Here is a 23,141-nt window from a genome sequence, read left to right on the forward strand (position 1 = left end):
AGTATCTGCCTTCAAGGGCCTTACATTTATTAGATGATTGTCAGTTTATGCATAAATAATTTCAGATTATGGTAAGTGTAGTGAAGGAAAAAAATAGAATGTGATAGAAAATAGTGGCCATATAAAGAGTATTTAGATTGGACTGTAAGGGAAAGAACTGAAAGAGGTACTATTGGAGATGGACTTAAATGACAAAATGGCAAAACCTACCAAAGATCTGAGAGAAGAAAAATCTAGGCAAAGGGAACATTGAAGTCTGGCAGGTAAGTGAGAAATTCTAGATGATATGGAAGAGGTAGCTGGGAGCCAGATCAGGTAGGGCTTTGTGAGCCAGAGTAAAGACCTTGGGCTTTATTCTATCTGCAATGGGAGGCCTTGGAGTTTTCTAGGTAGAGGAGTGAGTGAGATGATCTAATATACACTTTGAGAAGATACTTCAGCTTTGATGAAGAGAGTGGGCTGGGATGGGGGGTGGTGTGCTACACAATGGGAAGCAGATTAGAAAGCTGTTGCAGTTGTCCTGGTATTGAGAAATAAAAAGGATAACCTTGCAGAAAAAAATATCTAACGAACCACTCCTGCCCCCGTTTCTGTAAATCAGCCAGTGGGAACGTGGTCTTACAGGAGAATATCACAGAATGACTCCTGCCCCCAGCTTCTCTAATCTAACAAACCACTCCTGCCCCCTGCTTCTGTAAATCAGCCAGCGACCTTGCACCTGCATTCTGCTTCTGTAACCCTGCTTGCAAAATTTCACCTAGCAACGCGTTAGCCAATGAGCAAAAGTCATGCTGATTCCACATAAAATCCTATATAAACCTATGAAAACTGAAAAATGAGGCTCAGAATTTGGAGACTGACTCTCTTCTAGATCCACGCATAATAAATCTGTTGCTCCACTTCTCCTGAGAACCGGTTTTGGTTTTTTTCTGCAGTTCAGAGCTCCTGGCTTTGCTGCAACACTGGCAAGAAATGATCGAATATTCATCCTTTTTCTTGGGTCAAGAACATACCTAGGATGCTGGGTAAGATAACAAGAGGGAATCTTCTCATCTCTCCTTTGTTTTCCCCATCTAAAAAAAATAGACTTGGAGTCATTTCTGAGCAGTAGGTATTTGATACATTATCCTTTGTTATATTCTTCATTGAATTTTGGGTAGGACAGAGTTCATCTATAGCTGGAATGAGTTCTCAGCTTACCTCTGAGAATGCCTAGATGACTAACTTTGAATCTTGGCAAAAATGAGTGTAGTGGAATTAAAGATGTGCTGTTTAAAGTCTGAAAATGCTCTGGCAACCTCTAGGGCCATGAGTGATGATTTTCAAATGGCAAAAATGGTTATATAACCTGGTTTGATCACATGAGTAAAGTGGCATAAAAGTTCCGACTGTGAAATTCTGCCTTGAGATCTCGGAAAGCTTAGATTGATCACAGATTTGGTATGTGTGTGAATAAAGACATCAGAGAGCTGCACCTAGAGATGTCTCAGCCCCCACCCCAGTGCTTGTCTGTACTCTTTCTCTTGCTGCACTATATCCTTTGCCTTTAAATAAACATGTAAAGTGACTAGTCTCTGTGGAACTCATCCTTTCAAATATCCAACCTTGTCAAATCTTTGCAATTTTTAAATATTCAAAAGGGCAGTATTGGTGTGCTAGACCTGGCCCACACCAATTCATCAGTCAATTGTTAAAACTTCAGCATTTATGGGAGCCAGTTGTGAAACACAGCCATAATTAAAAATTGAAAGTAATAAATTTTCAAAACTTATCACTTGATTATTTTACTGCTTTATCAGTATCCATGTTCTTGAGATTATTTACATGTATGGTTACCCGTATGGTAGAAATATTATATAACAAGGTGCTATTGCATGCCTCTTCACATAGCCATGCTCAATGATGTCATGTGGGTAGCTTGAAATTGGCCATGAAGGGAATATTTACATCATGGAAATCAACAAATGCAACAAAGCAGCTCCCACCCTTTTACCTCTGAGAGGTGGTTGTTAAACATTTACCAGCCCACCACTGAATGTAACTATTCCTCGATTATACTTTTAAAAGAAATCTTTACCAGATGATGAAACTGGAGCACGATTGCTAATCTATGACATTATAAAATATCTTTTGGCCATTGTGCCAGCTCTTTTCTTGAATTCCCTAAGTACCATCAGCTAATTGCTGAGGTAAGTAAGTTTTATTAGTGGTTTTCATTTTTCATAATTCCAATCCAAGGGGACGTTTCAGAATAAGCTGTTTCTGAAATATTTCATAGTATTATATCAAAGACATTTCAGATTTAGGGTTTATATTGATTAAAAAATTCCAGAAAAGACAAATTGCATTATTATTATACTTTGTTCTTCTCATAATTATTATGCTTAATTATAACAATAAAATAGTTCTGTCATACTTTTGCATTTTGTTTCCTCAATTAATTTAATTATCTTCACTTAAAATTTGTCACAGTAGGCACTCATGATTGTTTAAACAAAACTTTGTTTTCTTTAAATGTAAGAGTATATGCTTTTCAAGAATTCCATTAACAGACTATCATGGGTTTTCTAAGCCTAGGTTTATGTTCCTTAAGTCAGACATCTCAGCCACAAAAAAACATTCAATGAGACAGGACTCACTAACCAGGCTAAAGAAACTGTCCCCATATTATCCTTCCTAGCTGTTTGATGAAAGAGAAGGGAATTAGAGGAATCAAACCAAGTCATGCTCAAAGCAAGCAACTAAGGGCCAGAGAGTTGTTCTAAGTTAGTCTGACTACGTTTTAAAGAAAACCACTGCCTGACACCTGAACTGTTGGCCCTCCTACTAATAATCCCTAATGTACTAGAATGGCATTTTTCAGAGGACAAAATTTTAATAATCAGTAAAGATTAGTCTGGGTGCAGCACCTCTCTCTTCCACTTAAAACCTTATTTCACCCTTGGTTTCAACACCCTTAGAGGATAAAACCTGAACTCTTTTATTGTGACTTACAAAGCCATAAAAAAGCTTGACTCACTCTTCTTACTCATTATTTAAGACACAGCTCAGATGCAACCTCCCACCAAGAAGCCTTTCCTGCAATCTTCAAGTTAGTGCTCCAGATTTTCCCCGGGGGCATACACCTGTCACTGCATTTTCTACAAGATGTAAAAATTACCTAACTATGCATCTGAATTTCCTACTAGAGAGTGAGCTTCTCAGTTGGACTTTTTCATCTCTCTGTTCCTACCCCTTTGGCTGGCTAAGTGGAGACAATCACCGTGCCTGACTAAATAAAAGTGAAATGAGCCACCTCCTTTTCTGTATTATTTCTATTCCCTTTAGTTTAACCTGAGTTCCAATCACACTAGTATTTAAGTTTTCTGAAACATTCTAGATCGTGTGTTTCCGAATTATCTGGGATATCCTTCTTTGACTGTTTTCTTCTAGTAAACTATGATCCTTTAAAATTTGACTCAAACATTTCTGAGACTTTTTATCCATTATGTTCTTGTGAATTTTGTGCCTATTGTCATCAAATTACCATAATATGGTTTGTTTGTTTGTTTGTTTATTTTGAGGTGCCAGGGACTGAGGATTGAACCTGAGACCTTGCATGTGGGAAGCTTGTGCTCAAACACTGAGCCATATTGGCTCTCCTGAATTGGCTTTTCGGTCTGTTATGCTCATTATTTTTTTTAATTGTTGTTCAGGGGCCCTGGGAACCAAGCCCGGGACCTCCCATGTGGAAAGCAGGCACTCAGCTGCTTGAGCCACATCTGCTGTCACAGTTTATTTTCAGCTTACTTTGGCCCTGACCTGATCCACCAAGAGCCTATATTTCCTGGGCAATTCTACCTATTTCTCTACTCAGCTCTATATCAAAGATAAGTTTTTATTTAGTTCAACAAGCATACTTCAAAATTTTTAAAATTACATCAGTAGTATATAACACATTATCCTTATGAAGAAAATGAACACGTTTTAGAGCAGGCTAATGTTTCTTTAGTCAACATTTCTAATTCTGGTGTCTTTCCTTCTCCTCAGAAGTAATAATTTTTTTCTGAATCATTCCAGATCTTTTCCCCCACAAATTTAAATACATAGCTTAGCATCCATTTGCAAATGTGCAGTATTGTTTACTGTTTCTTTTAAGCATTTATGTTATCTGTTATAAATTGAATTGCATCTCCCCTAAGATATGTTGAAGTCCTAATACCTCAAATGTGACCTTATTTTGAAGTAAGGTTGAGACAGAAGAAATTAGACAAGTTGAAATGAGATCATACTGGAGAGGCATGGGCCTTCCCAGGGAAATCACTCTGTGACCGCTGGCTTAAACCAAGGAATGCCAAGGTTTGCCAGCTACCACCAGAAGCCTGGGGAGAGGCTCAGAACTGATTTCCCCTAGAGATGTCAAAGGGAGCATGACCTTGCTGGCACCTTGTGTTTGGATCACTTGCCTCCAGAACTGCAAAACAGAACATTTCTATTGTTTTAAGCCACCCAGTTTTACATACTTTATTACAGCTGCCCTGGGAAACTAAGAGAGCATCATATTGAATTATCATTCTGCAACTCATATTTTATTCAGTATTTTTTTCTTAATATCATTCTAACCGTATGATATCAAGATATAGATACTGTTAGAGGTTTGCAATAATTAACAAGCTGTAGTTCAATTTCCCCTGATGTTCATTGAGAAAAGGCTAACCCCATCCCCCATAAGCCTACATGTCCAAGGGCATGGCACTTCCCCACAGGTTAAATAAAAAAAAAACCACATACAAATGGGAATAAAAGGAAGTGGAAACCTTCCCTACCTATATATCAGAAAAAAATAAAATTCCAAAGGAACAAGGAAATATCTGCTCCTGCAGCATTCCAAAAAACTGTAACTCCCTAACCCACTATCTTCTAGTCACTATCAGAAAAAATTTTCATCTCAAGAACTTCCTATTGGTCCTTGCACTTCACTCGAAAACTCAACCTCTTCCCACCAACTATCATTTCCCCACCTAAAAAAGTTCTATATAAATCCAAATCCCCCCTTCTAGGGGCGGGCTAAAATCTCTCTTCAAATCCCCACCATGCTGGTGGGGGGGGGATAAAATCTTTTCTTCAAACCCCCTCCATTAAAAGACCTTCTCAATAAATCCTTCTTTATCTATAATCATTTCATCTCCGTATTCCAGTAAATGCTATATTTTCTCCAACAGATACATCCTTATCTGTCAGATTTCAGAGCAGGAAAGGTATTTTAAGGAGAAAGAAATTTGAAGCAGGAAATCATGTTCTTTAAAAATTATCAGAGCGACTGGGGGATATAGACTCTTAGAAAAACCTCAAGGAATGAGAACTGGGGAAGCGGACTTTGGCCCAGTGGTTAGGGCGTCCGTCTACCATATGGGAGGTCCGCGGTTCAAATCCCGTGCCTCCTTGACCCGTGTGGAGCTGGCCGTGCGCAGTGCTGATGCGCGCAAGGAGTGCCGTGCCACGCAAGGGTATCCCCCGCGTGGGGGAGCCCCACGCGCAAGGAGTGCGCCCGTGAGGAAAAGCCGCCCAGCGTGAAAAGAAAGAGCAGCCTGCCCAGGAATGGCGCCGCCCACACTTCCCGTGCCGCTGACGACAACAGAAGCGGACAAAGAAACAAGACGCAGTAAATAGACACCAAGAACAGACAACCAGGGGAGGGGGGGAAATTAAATAAATAAATAAATCTTTAAAAAAAAAATAAAAAAAAAAAATAAAAAAAGGAATGAGAACTGAATGTTTTCAGGAGGATTTACTACAACTGACATTACTGAAATCAGTAGCTAATATCCAGGGATCAGCCTCCAGCATCTATGATATTACCATTAGGGTCTCCAGACACCCACAAAGCTGGCCTGACCTCTCCCTCCTCTAGAATTACTTCTTGGCCTCCAGGAAGCTGGAGTATGGACACTGGAATGCTCCTGCAGGAAATATATATTTCCATGACCTTTGACCAGCAGAAATTCAAAAAGCAAGCTCAATTTTGCCTAGAAAGACCTCTGATTCATTTCTTCCTTCTAAGTTTCAATTGAGTACCTCTAGCTGGCAGAATCTAATTTGCATTCAGAAACTTAGCTGTAAGAGAGTTCTTACTTTCCAAGCTCTGTAGCATAGAAGGGGATCCTAGAATGGAAGACAAGTGAGTCAGCCCACCATAACCACTATAATTTCATTTCCTTGGACACCTGCATAATATTCCACAATATAAATATACAATAGTTTATTTGACCATTATTCTATAGGTTAATAATTTTTTCCATTGTTTTTTTTTGCTATTACTAATTTTTGTAATGAACATTATCATATATTCCTGTTTGAGTACACAGGTCAGTATAGGTACCTAGATAGATACCAGGAAATGAAACTGTTTGGTTATCAGGTATTTACATTTTAAAATTAAACAGATGCTGCCAAGCTTTCCTCTAAAATAACTATCTCAATTCTAACTTCTACCATCAGTGTATAAGAGTCCATTTCCCCAAGGACTTACCAAATTTTGAAATAATCAATATTTATATATTTTTAATTTTAACTATACAATATTATTGGTTTAATTTATATTTCTATTACTACTCATGGGTGAGATTAAGCATCTTTTCATATGTTAATTGACTAACTGTATTTCATCGGTGAATACTGTATCCAAATCTTATACACATTTAATATTGAGTTTGTAAAATGTATTTGTTAATTTTTAGGAGATCTATGTATGTTTTGGGTGTTAACAATTTATTTGAAATGTCTTATTTGTATTACTGTGATAAGCATTATGAAAAACAGGAAGTATTAAGATACAGTTACTGCTTTCAAGTTCAAGTAGCTTACACTTTAATTGGAGGATAGGACAGACCATTATAGGACAGAGTTCAGTGGAATTCAGTGTAACATAGCAGGTAATTAAATCCAAAATAAGTATTGATGACAGAAGAAGGAGATCAAGGAGAAAGAAATGGCCATTAGGTTGGACCATGAAACATGAATAAATACTGGATGGGTAGAAATGATAATCCTGGGAGAACTAAACAGCGTGGAGGTAGGGAAGTACTTGCCATTCAAGGAAAGGAAATGTGAGAAATGGCTGGAATAAAGTCAAGCTTTAGATAAAGTCATTGTTAAGACAACACAATGTCCCAGGCACTGTGCCAAATACTTGGTATACATCACCTCGTTTGACACAACAACTTTACAGGTCTTGGCTTGTTACCCCCAGTTTTACCTATGAGAAAGCCGAAATTCAGAGAGACAGGTCAAGCAACTAGTTACTAGTGGATGGGCCATTGAAAGTTCCTACCCTTTCCATTGCACTACATTACCAAGAAACAGCATGGGTAAGGAAGGACCTTGAATATCAACCAAAGAAGTTTGTGTTGTGGGAAAATAGTAGGAACATGGCTTGAAGTTGAAACATTTCCACAACGCAGACAAAAAGTGTGGGCTTAGGAACACCGGGCCTTGACTAGATGGAACACTGTCTGGTTAGCATGAAAAAATGTTTATGTGATGAGGCGTTTGAACTTTGTATGACCTGTTCCTTATTATTGCAAATAACGAACAGCTGCTTGTTAGTTCCTAAATAAATACAATGTGGAAACTAGGGTCGAGGCTCTCAGTTCCAGAAGCTGGGAGTCCCCTGGTCCCATCTTTGTTTCCTCTCTTTTGTCTTTCTCTCTGTCCTTTATTTCTTTAAGTCCTGTGTCGCCTTCCCTTCCAGCCAACCTATTGCTGAGCCAGGTCTCAGCAGTTTATATTTTATTCTGAAACAAGTTGGAAAGTTTGAATATTTTTGAATAGAGAAATTTCATGAATATGTATTTTAGGAGGATGAATCACACCAATTAATATCATTCTGCTCAAAAGCCTCCTTCTCAGAGAGGCAAGCCTTTCCTGACCAAGCCCCGCTACCACTTTCTATCCAACTATCCTGCTTTATTTTATTATAGTATGTATAAATATTTCATATTAAATTAAGTATTTACTATTTTCCATTAGCATGTAAGCTCCATGAAGACAGAGACCTTATTACATCCACTGTATTCCCACTGCTGGGAACAGTGTGTAGCCTCAGGAAGTTCATGTAAAATATTTATTAAATGAATGAATAAATAGAGTAAGTGTTTAAAGATATGAAATATGACACCAAGTATCTAAATATATGTAGCCAAAATATCTAAGCTACATTATAATATATTCTGCTTTCTTAAGAACTTGGGGTAACACTGTAATAGTTTCAGTTATAAATTTATATAGATAGATAGATAGATATCACCTAAGATCTTAGTACATATTCTCTCAGTAAAACAACTCTTGACTAGATTCAAGAGTTCCATTCCTTATAAAAGATTTACCAAAATAGAACTGATGTTTCTTAGTCTAGAACCTACCTCTGTCTGTAAAAAATCTATTCCTATTAAAGCATGTGCAGAGTCCCAGTGAGAATTTTTTGATTAAGCATGTTTCGAATGAGTAATGCTATAGCAGAATTATTGTATCAAAAAGACAACTGATATTTAAGTTGTCAGAGACTGCTTTCATGGATACAGTTGGTTTCACTGGGGAGGAGCACTATGTCATGAAAGAATCATGGAACCTGAATCAGAACACTGATTCACTCATTGTGGTGGTATTTTTTGGGTGGATCTCTCAGATGACCAATCCAAGTTACGGTTATTGTTTTTTTCTAAGTATCTGACTCAAGGAGAATTTTCATTTCTTCCTTTAAACCACAGATCCACAGCTGTCATCAACACTTGTTAAACAAGATTCCTTTTAACTGCTTTTGGTTATTACATCCAGTCTTTAAAATTTCAGCTATCATTGTGGTTAGCACATTTACCTGAGAACCACTGATCAGGAAAAAAGAGCACAGAAGTTTCCTTTATCTTTATTAGCCTCAACAGCCTTCATACCAGCACATTATGTATAGGTAAGTGAGATTTCCTTCTCTAAAATTCTGACATAAATAGAAAGAACACTATCTCTCCAATATGATTCTTTCCCTAGGGTTGCAGTAAAACAATTGAATTTAGGGAGAATTTGTAGTTTTCCCATTGCATTTTAAATTTTTTGCACAAAAACCACTTTATCACAAACATACACATGTGTCTGGAATCCATTGTTTTATGTAACAATTTCGGCAGTGCTTCAGAGAGGTGATGTGCAGCTTAACATCCTGTGAATGAAAAATAATATGAATGTGTGACTGTTGTAAAGTGAAGAGGAGGTAGCAGATAGAAAATGTTCTTCTCTCATAAATCAAATGCTTAATTGTTTTATTGATGGTGATGATTCCCTTGTATTTTTTAACGTCTTGTGCTTTCTAAAGGGCTTTCAAGAGTAGAATCTCGAGTCTCTCATTACCGCTGCTTCATAGGTGTTCTCTGTAAAACCATAAATAAAATCGAAAATTTTTATCTGTGAAATGTTCATGAACCAAAAAAGTGTAACTGCTCTTATTCCAAAACCTACCTCTGTCTGTAAAAAATCCATTCCTATTAAAGTATGTTAAGGTATAGACAGGTGCCAATTATTTTTAAAAGATCTAAATAGGTTACTATCAAGAAAACAGTGATGATTAATGCCAACATTTAAAAGCATACTTTCAGTTTACAAGAAATTTTCATCAAAATATATGAAGTATAGAAGAATTAACTGTACCTGGATTATAAATATTTAATGTTTTGATAACTGTGGGTTATAAATGTACACCTTTGTCAAATATTTCTTTAAGTATGTACATATTGAATCAATAGTTGAGCTCTTTAAGACATTATATATATTCATATATATATTCACATTAATATTCATTAGAAATGTAATTAGAAAGGCACACTAATGGTGGTGTGGTAGAATTTATAAGAACATTTTTTTCTTGAATTATATAAATAGTTTTGTCATATTATTCCTTTTTATTAGAGATGTTATATTTATCATAACCCTGATATTTTCTTATTAATCAAGTTTCTGCTCTATCAGTAAATGATAATTTGAGTATACACTAAGAAGAGTGGAGAAGAAACAGAATTATGATTGTTTATTTCCTGTAGGATAGTCATCATCATGCTGGACAGATGATATTTTTAACTTGTAGAACACTTCCTCCTGCTTCTTCCATCATTTTGACACTTGTATGAAGTTTAACAGATTTCAAAAAGCATTAAGCTGTTGCTTCTAGGAGCTCCTTGTTTTCTAGGAAAGGTTCAAGGCCAAATTCAGTGATTATCTTTTCAGAGAGAGAGATTACAGAGCAGAATGTAGAGGGATTTGGAAAGAAGTCTGACTGCATAAGTGCATTTAAGGAGATTTTGGCACACTTTGGGGTTGCATGCAGATGCCTGAATGATGATGTCTAAAGGAAAGAAGAGGAAATCATAAATGGAAGCAAAAACTTCAAAACCAAATTTTATCAACTTCAAAATTTTTTCTTAGAGTTAGTCTTGTATGGTGGAATAGGATACATTTCAAAAGAAAGCTATACTTCGGCTTTTTGCTAAGGTAGGTTTTAGCAGTTTGTTTGCAGGAAATTTTTATGGCAAGATATTATTGCTATTCTGGATTTTCAGAAGAATTTTTTGTATAGATTGCCTGAAATATTGGCTAATTGGTGAGTGCTTTATTTTTTTGCTCAGGAACTCTTTTTTTCATTCTTTTTTTTTTTTTATTAGAAAGTTGTGAGCTTACAGAACAATCATGCATAATGTGCAGAATTCCCATACATTATCTCTCCAACAGCACCTTACATTGTATTGGAACATTTGTTATATATCATGAAAAAACATAATCAGACTATTACCACTAACTATGGTGTACACTCAGTATATTTTTCCACACACCCACTATACTGACACTATGCATTAGTATTGTACATTTGTTATAGTTCATGAGCGAACACTCATGTTTGTATTGTTAACCACAGTCACTCTCCCACCACATGGTTCACTGTTTTATATAGTTCCATGCCTTGTTCAAGTTAAACATTTTTGTCAACAACCAAAGTGTACACTCAGTAGCTCTCACTTTCTCATCACAGAGTTGTGCAGTCATCGCCCCAGTAAACCTTTGAATGATTTCCTTAGTCAAAAAAAAAAAAAAAAAAAATCCCATATATGACTATTATCAACACTTAGCATTGATATAGTACCTTCTTTGACATTGATGCAAGAATATTACAATATTGCTGTTACTTATAATCTATAAATTGCATTAATTGTATTTTCTCCATGTATTTCCTTATTTTTACCATCTTGTAATAGTGATGTACATTTGGACCTCTAACATTTTTGAGTAACTATTTAATCTATTTCATGCTTTGTAAGATCTTTAGGTTATGACCTAAAGGTGGTTACAACTCAGAGAAGCATCTGAACTTGCGACAAGAAATAATAAAAATGGGGAATAAGAAATGTGAATGTAAAATTCTTTAGTGATATCAATAAAGAAAAATTGAAAATTAGGAAATTATTTCAGTTCTCTGCTTTCAAAACGTGTTTGGATGAATTATAAATCTTACTTCATCAGATTTTAGTAGATTTAGATTCCTTTTCTTTTAAGAATACAAGAATACAGGTTCTTAAATTTAATAGCAATAAAAGAAATGAAAATTTTGTCAGAAATCTTGTTCTGAGTTAAAACTTTAAAAATAAAATTAGTCGAAACAGTAAATGTACAAATGCATCCCCAATTAAAAGATTATAGGGAAACGGACTTTGGCCCAGTGGTTAGGGCGTCCGTCTACCATATGGGAGGTCCGCGGTTCAAACCCCAGGCCTCCCTGACCCGTGTGGAGCTGGCCATGCGCAGTGCTGATGCGCACAAGGAGTGCCGTGCCACGCAAGGGTGTCCCCGCGTGGGGGAGCCCCACGCGCAAGGAGTGCGCCCGTGAGGAAAGCCGCCCAGCGTGAAAAGAAAGAGCAGCCTGCCCAGGAATGGCGCCGCCCACACTTCCCGTGCTGCTGACGACAACAGAAGTGGACAAAGAAACAAGAAGCAGCAAATAGACACCAAGAACAGACAACCAGGGGAGGGGGGGAAATTAAATAAATAAATAAATCTTTAAAAAATAAATAAATAAAAAATAAAAGATTATAGAAAGAAAAGTAATTAGTAATAGTAAAATAGAAAAGTTAAGAAAGGGTATGAGGAGTGAAGATTAAAGAACCAAGCAGTGAGCAAAGCAGTTTTGGTGGAATTGAATGCTTGTACAATCAAGTAAATGCTGCTCCATCACTGAATAATGAACAATATTTTAAATTTGAAAGTTAAGAAACAAATATTGACAACTTAAAGTCTTTTGAGAGCTGATCTCAAGCAATGAGGCTATGAAATAAAGGAAAGAAATGAAAAAGTTGTGGTAAATTAGTTGTAGACAAATGTTTGCCTTGGAAAGAGAAGCATCAATTTTATGCAATATTTGACAAGTAACCATTATAATATACTGCTCCAGTTCCACAGCAGCTTTGACTTTTTAGATGACTCCTAAATTTGTATCTCTATGTTTCTTCAGTTAGCCAATCTGACATCTCTGATTGTGTACTGGAAATGTAAATGCCCCTCAAACTCAAGATATACAAATTTACCTCTTTTTCCTCCAATTTACCTGTTCTAGGCCTCATTTTTCTTTTAACTACTTCTCGAGATAAAATTTTGTGTCATTTTCATATATCCCTGTTCTTTATCAATTATAGCCAATTGTCAAATTCTGGGAAATATACAACTACTTCTATAAAATTTCTCAAACTTGTTACTTTCTTTTCATTCTCAGTACCACCACCTCTGATGCCACCACTCTCTTCCTATGGGTTGCAAAAGCCTTGTTCTTCATTGGTTCTCTTCACTCATTTCCCATCTCCTTTAAGCTGTCATCATGCATACTGCCTGCAGATTCATCTCTCTAAGCATTATATGTCCTTCTCAGAGTAGTCATTTTCACAGGAAAAGTAAAGACTCTTAACTAGCATGGAAGTCTTTCTATAATCTGGATCACTCTGATCTATCTACCCTCTGTGATGTATGTACTTGATTTTCCTTGTTTTCATTCATTCGCTCCTGCAACAAATATTATTTATAATCTGCTAGGACCCATATTATGCCCTGGTTATAAGAAGAAAATAATGATTAGGCCTCAGATTACAACATGTTCATGCCTAGGGGTGAAAAGACTGGCATGCAAAAAAAAAATAAATTCTCAATGTAAGACCACAATGGGGGTGGGGGGCACAGAAGACTTCAATGACGAGAGATGCAGAGCTGAGTTATGAAGATTGAGCAGAAGTTCCTTGGGTAGACTTGAGATGTACATTTTAGGCAGAAGGAACACAGCACACAAGGACATGGAGGTGTGAAAGTCTGTTATGTTCGTGGATCTCTGAGTAGTTTGAAATGACTGGAACATGAGTTACATTTTGGAGGATGAAGAAATGACGAAGTGGAGGTGTTGGACTTAGACCAGGGCACAGGTCATTTATTTATGGAAACATCAGGAAAAGGCAGAATGTAGGGTACAGATGAAGAGAAGTTCATACCTAAAGTGGTTGGGTTGTGAATATTCTCTTCTGATGCCTTTCATTTTCTGTGTAATAGAGAATAAGTTATCAACTAAGAGTGGGGGTAGAACATATAGTGGTTGAAGTTTGAGGAGCATGGAGAACTCTGAAGTAGTTTTTAAGGAAAATGAGAAAACATCCATAAAGGGTTGATTTTAAAAAGTGATCTTGTTCTCCTGAAACCATCATCCCAGTTAATTTTTCATCTATGATTCAATATATTATATGCTGCTCCCACATGCTACTTCTAATCTGAAATATCTGACAATGTCTTTAGGCTAGATTAAAGTTTTTAACGACTTTCCCATGAATATTGCAATAGGTTAGTGAGAATCTGTATCACTAGAAGTGTGGAAGTACAAGTTCCCAGGCCCTTCCAAAAAGCCTAGTTCACTGGATTTGAGATAGAATCTTGCAATCTGCATATTTAATAGGTGTCCCAGGTGATTCTGATTAAGGTCAGCCCATAGTCATACTTGGCATAGCCCTAAAATACAAGACAACATCTCAACTCCTTTGTGTGGCATCAAAGATCCTTCTTAAACTTGTTGCTGCATCTCTGTCCAATATCATTTATGGCTAATCTATGACCTACAGTTTACTGCATCGAAATTGAATTGCTGGTTATTCTACATCTGCTGCATTACTGTCTTCCCATGCCCATTTCTCTGGGAAGTGCCCACAAGTACTTATCTCAATTTAGGCTGAGACTATCAATGCATATTCATTCCCTAAAGGAATTACAAAGGAAATAACCTGATGTGTAGGTTGATCATGGCACACTGTTCTTCAAAAGATCTTTTTGAGCCACAGTCATAAACAATCTTGTGAGCTAGCTTACACTGATCTGACCTAATATCTTACTTGATATTTGTGTATGTGTTGTTTGTCTATAGAAAGGGCATAATAAATAATATAAGATCTACTTATTGGTTATGCAAGGCAACTGGAAGCCAAATATATATAACCTAGCCCTAAACAACATATTCCTGAGACAAAATTCACAACACAGATGTAGAGAGATTCAATCACAAGCTTTAAAGAAAACTCTTTTTTTCCCCCAAAGAAATTAACTTTATTTGAAAGGACACTACTTTTCCCCACACCCATGTTCTAAGAGCTTTATACTATACAATAACCTGCATAATCATTGCCTCAATACCAAAATTTCTGACAGCAAATTACACAAATTGCTCTAGTTAATAAAAGACTTGTCCTTCACTGATTACAGGAATATTTAAATTTCAGTAAGTTTCACACAAAAATCACACTTTATAAGTTTGTAATGTTTAACAGATATATTTAAAATACAACATGTCATGAAGAAGTCCACAAGTTTTCATCTCTAAAAACAAAGACTTAAGTTTAGGGTTCAAAAATTTCATTCTTCTAAAGAAATGACCAAGTGTTTTCTTCTATAATAGCTTCAAACTTTTCTACTCTCAACTATTTATCCCATGCCACCCCAGACACACTTAACATGACTTAACTATGTGTGTTAATATCATACCCAAAAGAAAGTTTAAAAAGGAAATGTTGTGGTAAATGTAGTTTTCTAACACAATATCTAATACAATATTAGCACAAAAGAAGCTTTAAAAGGGTCAATTTCTTTCCTCAGTTGATCAGCAGATAATTTGCTGTTAAAGCAATTAAAAATCATTCATAAAACATAACACTGGGGTTCCTTTTTTACTCAAGATGTTTAACTACTCAAAATGACAATTACATCTTCAAGAGGGGTGGAAAAGAGCAATACAACTGACAAAAGAGTAAATTCTAAATAAACCAAAGACTTTTTAAAAGAGTTCTTTTTAAGGAGTAGGAAGGATTAAAAGCTTGGGGAAATTGAAAATTAAAGATACAAAAGAGAAAGAAAAAAGAAACACGTCCCAAAGTTCAAAGCATTCAGAGTATCAATAGCGTCTTGGGCTGTAGGAACGAGACGTTGATCGTGGTCTGTATCGGCTGTAATAAGGAAAAGGTGATTTCTTCTGTACCGGTAATCATAGTCTTCACATCTGTCATACCCACGATAATATCCTCTATCATAGAAAGAATTCCGACGTCTTGCTGCCACCTCCCCCTCCGCGGCCGCCCACGCAGATGCCTGGCGTAGGGGTGTGCTCTCGTGGGGACGGACTAATCCACACGAGTTCTCCCACCGCCCAGCTCCATTCCATCTGCCCTTTCCATAGTCTCTTCGACTCATCTATTCTCTCAAACAAAAGCAAATCCTGGTCATCTCCCCGTTCGCTGATCATAAACCACATTGACACCACTCAAAGGTCCACGTCGAGAAAATACTTCACGAAGATCTCTTTCTGTTGTGTATAAACTGAGACCAAACAGTCCAAGGGTTGGATCCGCCGTGCTGCCCGTGTGTCTTCTCCAGGTGGAAACTGGAGAGGACTTCCGCTTCTTCGACGCCGGGTGCCGGGGTACCTCTTCTACTTTGAGATCGTCTCCTATGAGGACGAGTGCCATCTGGATGAGAGTAACATCTGTGAGACTGTCTCCTTGAGCTCGACCTGGATTTTGATCTTGATCGGGAATGGGATTCAGAGTGTTTGGAAACCCCTGAAGGATTACAAGAACCTGACCGGCTTTCGATTTTACACCTAACAGGAGTTCGAGTTGGACGTTTTGACAGAGAGCAAGCCTCTCTGACCTGGAAGTTGTTCTCTGCATCACTTGCGTCGGACACGCGCGCTCCGGAACTAAATACGAGACTGGGCTTGGCCTGAGCGCCGACGGCCTAATCAGGTCGCTGACTGGCGGGTGGGAAGAACAAAGGCGGCCCACTCCCGCTCGGTCACAGGCTCCGCCCTCGTTTTTGTTTTCTGTTTTTCACCAAAAGTCTTTTGTTGCTACTGTGCCTAAATCGTGGAGTTTCTAGGAATGAAATATCTGTGATTTTTCTGATATATCCTTCACTTTCATACCCTTTACTTGCAGACCAGTCACAGCTACCCGTACATCCTTGCCAGTGTGGATGATAGCCCTGGTTGTGTTTGGAGTGTTGGCAATCCTGGGAATAATTATTGGTCTCCTGGTTCACTTTTTGGCAGTAGGTTGGTAAATGAAACTTTTTATTTATTTCAGTGTATTAAAAAAATTATTTCCATTTCTGCAAAAGATAAGTGAACAACTGCTAGCAATGAACTCTCTTTTTAAAATGGTATCAATTTATTATCGTTCATTTCTCCTTTTTAAAAAGTTTTTTTTTTGGTGAATTTTATTTTTATTAGAGAAGGTATAGGTTTACAGAAAAAACATGCAGAAATATAGAGTCCCCGTATAAGGCACCCTCACAGTTTTCCTTATTATTAACAATTTGCATTTCTGACTCTGTAAATTTGCTTATTCTAATTACTTCATATCAGTGAGGTTATGCAATATTTGTCCCTGTGTGTCTGGCTTATTTTGCACAACTTAAAAATTTATCCATGTTGTTGTATATATCAGAACTTCATTAATTTTTGTGGTTAAATAATAGTCCATTATATATGTATACCACATTTTGATTGTCCTTTTATCTGTTGATGAACACTTGGGTTGCTTGGTTCTTTTGGCAATTGTAAATAATGCTGCTATGAACATCACAGTGCAAATATCAGTTTGAGTCCTTGCTTTCAATTCTTTTGAGTATATGTGCAGAAGTGGGAATGTCAGGTCATATGGCAATTCTATACTTAGCTTTTCGAGGAACCACCAAACTGTTTTCCATAGGAGCTATTATCATTTTACCTTCCCACCAACATTTAACAAGTGTTCTGTTCCTATTTTTCCACATCCTCTCCAATACTTTTTATTTTATGTTTTCTTTCCTATTTTTCAGGTATTAGCCATTCTAGTGAGTGTGCTATGATGTCATTGTGGTTTTGATTTGCATTTCTCTAATGACTAATGATGTTCAGCATCTTCTCAGGTGCTTTTTGGCCATCTGTAGCTCTTCTTGAAGAAATTAATATTCAGGCCTTTTGCATGTGATTTAATTGGGTTGTTAGTCTTTTTGTTGGTGAGCGGAAGCGTTTCTTTATGTATTCAGAATAGTAAATCTTTATCAGATAAATGGTTTCCAAATATTTTCATTGTACATTTAGTACATTGCTTTTTCACTTTCATGATGAAGTCTTTTGAGGCACAGAGGTTTTGTTTGTTTGTTTTAGGAGGTACCAGGGATTGAACCTAGGACCTTGTTTATGGAAAGCAGGTGCTTATCCACTGAGCTACATCTGCTTCCCAGGTTTTAAATTTTGATGAGGACCCATTTATCTATTTTTCCTTCTGTTGCTTGTGCTTTTGGTGTAAAGTCAATGAAACCATCACCTAAAACAAGATCCTGAAGATGCTTCCCTAAGTTTTCTTCTAGGAGCTTTATAGTTTGGTTCTTACATTTAGGTCTTTGATACATTTGAATTAATTTTTCTATTTGTATAAGGTAAGAGTCCATCTTCATTCTTTTGCAAATGGCTATCCTGTTTTCCCAGCACCATTTGTTGAAGACACGATTCTTTCCCCATTGAATGGACTTGGTACTCTTGTCAAAAATCAATTGGTATGTGTAGAAAGTTTGTTGAAGTTAGATGAGTGGGTGGGGTAGGGTGTGGAGTATGTGGGAACTTCATATTTTTTAATGTAACATTTTTTGTGATTTATGTATCTTTAAAAAAAAGACAAAAAAAAATCAATTGGCCATAGATATGAAGGTTATCTCTGAACTTTTCAGTTTGAATCCATTAGTCTCTCTGTCTTAATGGCAGCATCAAGTTATTTTGTGACTCCAGCTTTGTGAAAATTTTTAAAATTGGGAAGTGTGAATTTCACAAATTTATTCTTTTTCAAGATGTTTTTGACTATTCAGGGCCTTTTACCCTTCCGTATATATTTACTGCTTGGCTTTTCCATTTCTACAAGGAAGGCTTTTGAAATTTTGATTGGGATTGTTTTGAATCTGTCAATTGCTTTGGGTTGAATTGACGTCATAAATATACTGAGTTTTCCAATCCATGAACACAGAATTTCCTTCCATTTATTTAGGTATTCTTTGATTTCTTTTAGCAATGTTTTGTAGATTTTCATGCACAAGTCCTTTATATTCTTGGTTGAATTTCTTCTGAGATACTTATTCATTTTTTTTAGTTGCTATTTAAATGGAATTTTTTCTTAATTTCCTCCTCAAATTGTTCATTACTAGTGTATAGAAACAATGATTTTTGCATGTTGATTGTGTACCCTACCACTTTGCTTATTAGCTTTGGTAGCTTGCTGATTTTTTCATGATTTTATCTGTATCAGATCATGTTATCTGCAAATAAGTTAAGTTTTCTTCCTTTCCAATTTGGATGCCTTTACTTCCTTTTTTGCCTAATTGTTCTGGCTAGAACTTCTTAAGAACCATATTGACTAATAGGAGTGATAGCGGGCATGTCTGTCATGTTCCTTACCTCAGAGGGAAAAGCTTTTAGATTTCACCACTGAATATGATGTTAACAGTGGGTTTTTCATATATGCCCTTTTCATGTTGAGGACATTTCTTTCTAGTCCCAGTTTTCTAATTATTATTATCAGTTTTTGTAATCAAAAAGTGGTGCTAGATTTCGTCAAATGCCTTTTCTGAGCCAATTGAGATGATCATGTGTTTTTTTGCCTTCATTCCATTAATGTGATTTTATTATGTTGAGCCACCCTTGCATAGCTGGGCTAAATCCCACTTGATCATGGTATATAATTATTTTAATGTGTTATTGGATTTGACTTGGTACTGTTTTGTTGAGAATTTTTATATCTATATGCATAAGATATACAGGTCTATAATTTTCTTTTCTTGTGGTATCTCTTTCTGGCTTTATTATTATGGTGATGTTGGCATGATAGAAGGGATTGGGAAGTGTTTCCACCTCTTCAATTTTCTGGAAGACTTTGAGCAGGATTGGCATTAATTCTTCCTGAAATGCTTGGTGAATTTCATCAGTGAAGTCATCCAGTCCTGGGCTTTTCTTTGTTGGTAGGTTTTGAATTACTGATTCAATCTCATTACTTGTTATTAGTCTTTTGGGATCTTCTGTTTCTTCTTGAGTTAGTGTAGTTAGTGTGTTTGTAGGAATTTGTCCATTTCATTATATTTATCTAATTTGTTGGCAAGTATTTGTTCATAGTATCCTCTTACAGCTTTTTAAATTTGTTTAAATAACATTACCTCTATCATTGCTGATTTTACTTGTTTGCATCCTCTTTTTTTCTTTGTCATTCCAGTGAAAGTCTGTTGATTTTATTGATCTTTTCAAAGAACAACTTTTGGTTTTATTAATTTTCTCTATTTAAAAAAAATTCTCTGTATTATTTCTCTCTGTTCCAATCTTTGTTATTTCCTTCTTTCTGCTCACTTTGGGTTTAGTTTGCTCTTCTTTTTCTAGCTCCTCTGATTGTGAGGTTAGGTCTCTGATTTGAGATCTTTCTCCTTTTCTAGATAAGCACTTAGAGATACACATTTTCCTCTCAGCACTGCCTTTGATGCATCCCATAAATTTTTGTATGTTATGCTTTCATTTTCATTCATCTCAATGTTTCCTGATTTCCCTTGTTATTTCTTCTATGATCCTTTGATTGTTTAAGAGTTTGTTGTTTAATTTCCACAAAGTTTTGAATTCCCATTTCTCCCTCTGTAATTGATTTCTAGTTTAAGTCCACTGCAGTTGGGGAAGATACATTGTATGATTTCAATATTTTTTAATGTATTGAGACTTGTTTTGTGACATATCATATGGTCTATCGTGGAAAATGCCCCATGTGCACTGTGATGGTTAGGCTACTGTGTCAACTCGGCCAATAACTGTGCCCAGTTGTTTGGTCAAGCAAGCACTGGACTAATTGTAATACAAGGGCATTTATGGACTTTAGTCACCATTGACTTTACAGCACTGGTGAATCATAGATAGCTGGTTATAATTACATCAGTCAGAGAGATTGCCATCAGCAATGACTGATGCTTAACCCAATCAGCTGAATCCCTTAAAAGGGGAAGTGATTCCAGCATTGAGAGAGAATTTCCCAGCTCATCTTTGGACAGCCAACATCTCCCAGAACTCGTCAAGAATCCTGACTGGATTTTCATTGGAGCCCCTGGTTGCAGCCTGACTGTGGAACCTGGACTTGTGCATCCCCACAGCTGCATAAGAGACTGATAAATCTCTTACTATCAACAGATATCCCTTGTTTTTTATGTTTTTTTTTTCAAAGTTTTTATAGTTTTATTAATCCTTTGGTGAAAAATCTGCACAATCACCAATCGAGTCACTGAAGAATCTTTACTCCTTCTGTTACCCAATCTCTGGCTCACTTTTTGCCAGCACCAACATTGGTCTTTGCAGGCCCCTGACTTTCTTCATTCTGTTCTTGCGTTCTTTCCACTGTTTTCTTGAGGTTTTTTTTTTTCTCATACAGGCCATGTCTTGCAAGTCTGTGTTTGGGTTCATTTTTCTTTGCATAATCCAAGAAATCATAAGTCATGCCAAAGCCAGTTGTCTTGCCACCACCAAAATAGGTTCTGAATCCAAATACATAGATGACATCAGGTGTGGTCTTGTACATTTTGGCTAGTTTTTCCCGAATTTCTGTCTTAGGTACTATTGCCTTCCCAGGATGAAGGACATTGATGACCATTTGTTTCTGCTGAAGTAGTCTGTTGGTCATGAACTTCCTGATCCGGATAGTTACAGTGTCATTCATGACGGCTGAAGTTCTTCAGGCAGCCAGGGAGGAAAAGAGGGCCACTCTGCCCCGGCCAATCATATCAATGTGCACCGAAGGACTGGATATCCCTTGTTGATCCTGTTTCCCTAGAGAACCCTGACTAATTCCGTATTCTGCTGCTGTTGGGTGAAGCCGTCTATGCATGTCTGTTAGTTCTACTTGGTCTAGAGCATCGTTCAAGATTTCCATTCTCTTGAGTTTCTTTTTAGAAGATCTACTCTTATTGAAATGGTATATTAGGGTCTCCTTCTATTAATGTAGGACTGTTTCTCCCTTCAAATCTGTCATTATTTGCTTCATATATATTTTGGTCTCTGCTGTTAGGTGCAGATATATTTATAGCTTTTATGTCTTGTTGAATTGATTCCTTTATCAGTATGGAATGACCTTATGTCTCTTCTAATAGCTTATTTCTTTAAGTTTGTTTTATCTGCTGTGTTATAGCTATTCCTGTCCTCTTTTGTTTAGTATTTACATAGCGTATTTTTTCATTTTTAGCTTTCAATCTACTTGTTTCTTTAATTTCAGGTGAGGTTCTTGGAAAAAGCATATAGATGGGTCATGCTTTTATATCCATTCTGCCAATCTCTGTATTTTGACAGGAGAGTTGTCAAAAGTAACTACTGATAATGCAAGACATTCTTCTATCAATTTGGAATCTTGTTTTTTTCAGTATAGACCCCTGTCCCCCACTTTTTTGTTATACTTTTTACAAATTATATCTTTATACATTGTATGTCCAAAAGCATGTATGTATCATTAATTTTTATGCATTCGTGTTTTAGAACCTATAAGAAGTAAAAAGTAGAATTGCATAGCAAAAAACAAAATACAATAGTACTTGCATTTTAAATTACCCAAATAGTTATTTTTACTGAAGATCTTTATTTCTTTATGCTGCTTTGATCCACTATGTAGTGTTCTATTCTTTCAGTTTTAAGAACTTCCTTTAGTATTGCTATAGGGTAGGCCTAGTGGTGACAAACACCTTTAGCTTTTGCTCATTTGGAAATGTCTTAATCTTTCTCTCATTTTTTGAAAGACAGACTCACTGGATATAAAATTCTTGGTTGGGAGCAGATGTGGCTCAAGCAGTTGAGTACCTGCTTCCCACATGAGAAGTCCTGGGTTCGGTTTCTGGTGCCTCCTTAAAACAATAAAGAAACAAAAAGCAAACAAATGTAAAAGCCAACTCAGTGAAGTCAATGTGACTTAGTGGTTGAGAGTCAGCTTCCCATATACGAGGTCCCGGGTTCAATCTCTGGCCCCGGTACCTCGGAAAAAAAAAAAAAAATTCTTCAATGGCAATCATTTTCTTTCATCATTTTAAACATTTCATCTCATGGCATTCTTGCTTCTGTGGTATTTGATGAGAAATCAACAACTGATAATTTATAATTTGGGGCTCCCTTGAACATTACATGCTGCTTTTTTCTTGCAACTTTGGAAACTTTCCCCTGGTCCTTGGCAACTGACAGTTGACTACTGTTTGTCTCCTCCTTGGGGTTAGTTGAACTTTTTAAATGTGTATATTCATGTTTTTGTTAAATTTTAATTTTCTGCCATTATTTCTTTGAATATTCCTTTTGCCTCTTTTTTCTCTTTTTTCTCCTTTTAGGACTCCTATAATGCATGTGTTGGTATCTTGATAGTGTCCCACGGGTCCCTTGGCTCTGTTCACCTTTTTGTTTTCTTTTTCTTTTTTGCTCCTCAGCCTAAATAATTTCACTTATTCTCTTTTTTTTTTTTCCTTTCTAAGATTGCCTCTCTCTTATCTTTTTTTTTCCCCAAATTCTACTCAATTTATTCATTTTTTAAAAAGATATTACA

General features: G+C 36.5%; 1 protein-coding gene and 1 pseudogene across 1 annotated transcript in view; one reads left to right on the forward strand and one right to left on the reverse strand.

Annotated features, from left to right (window-relative positions):
• The first annotated feature begins 8,848 nt into the window (after window positions 1-8,848).
• LOC131279778 (transmembrane protease serine 11B-like protein) overlaps window positions 8,849-23,141 on the forward strand; it is a 29,632-nt gene continuing 15,339 nt past the window's right edge. The window contains exons 1-2 of the mRNA XM_058303697.2: window positions 8,849-8,941; window positions 16,515-16,630. Of these exons, the coding sequence (XP_058159680.2) occupies window positions 8,934-8,941; window positions 16,515-16,630 (124 nt within the window). The 5' untranslated portion in view covers window positions 8,849-8,933. The remainder of the gene's footprint in view (window positions 8,942-16,514; window positions 16,631-23,141) is intronic.
• Window positions 15,388-16,159, reverse strand: LOC101443724 (transformer-2 protein homolog alpha pseudogene; annotated as a pseudogene).

This window comes from Dasypus novemcinctus, chromosome 1 (genome assembly GCF_030445035.2).
Source record: "Dasypus novemcinctus isolate mDasNov1 chromosome 1, mDasNov1.1.hap2, whole genome shotgun sequence".
NCBI classification, from domain to species: Eukaryota; Metazoa; Chordata; class Mammalia; order Cingulata; family Dasypodidae; genus Dasypus; species Dasypus novemcinctus.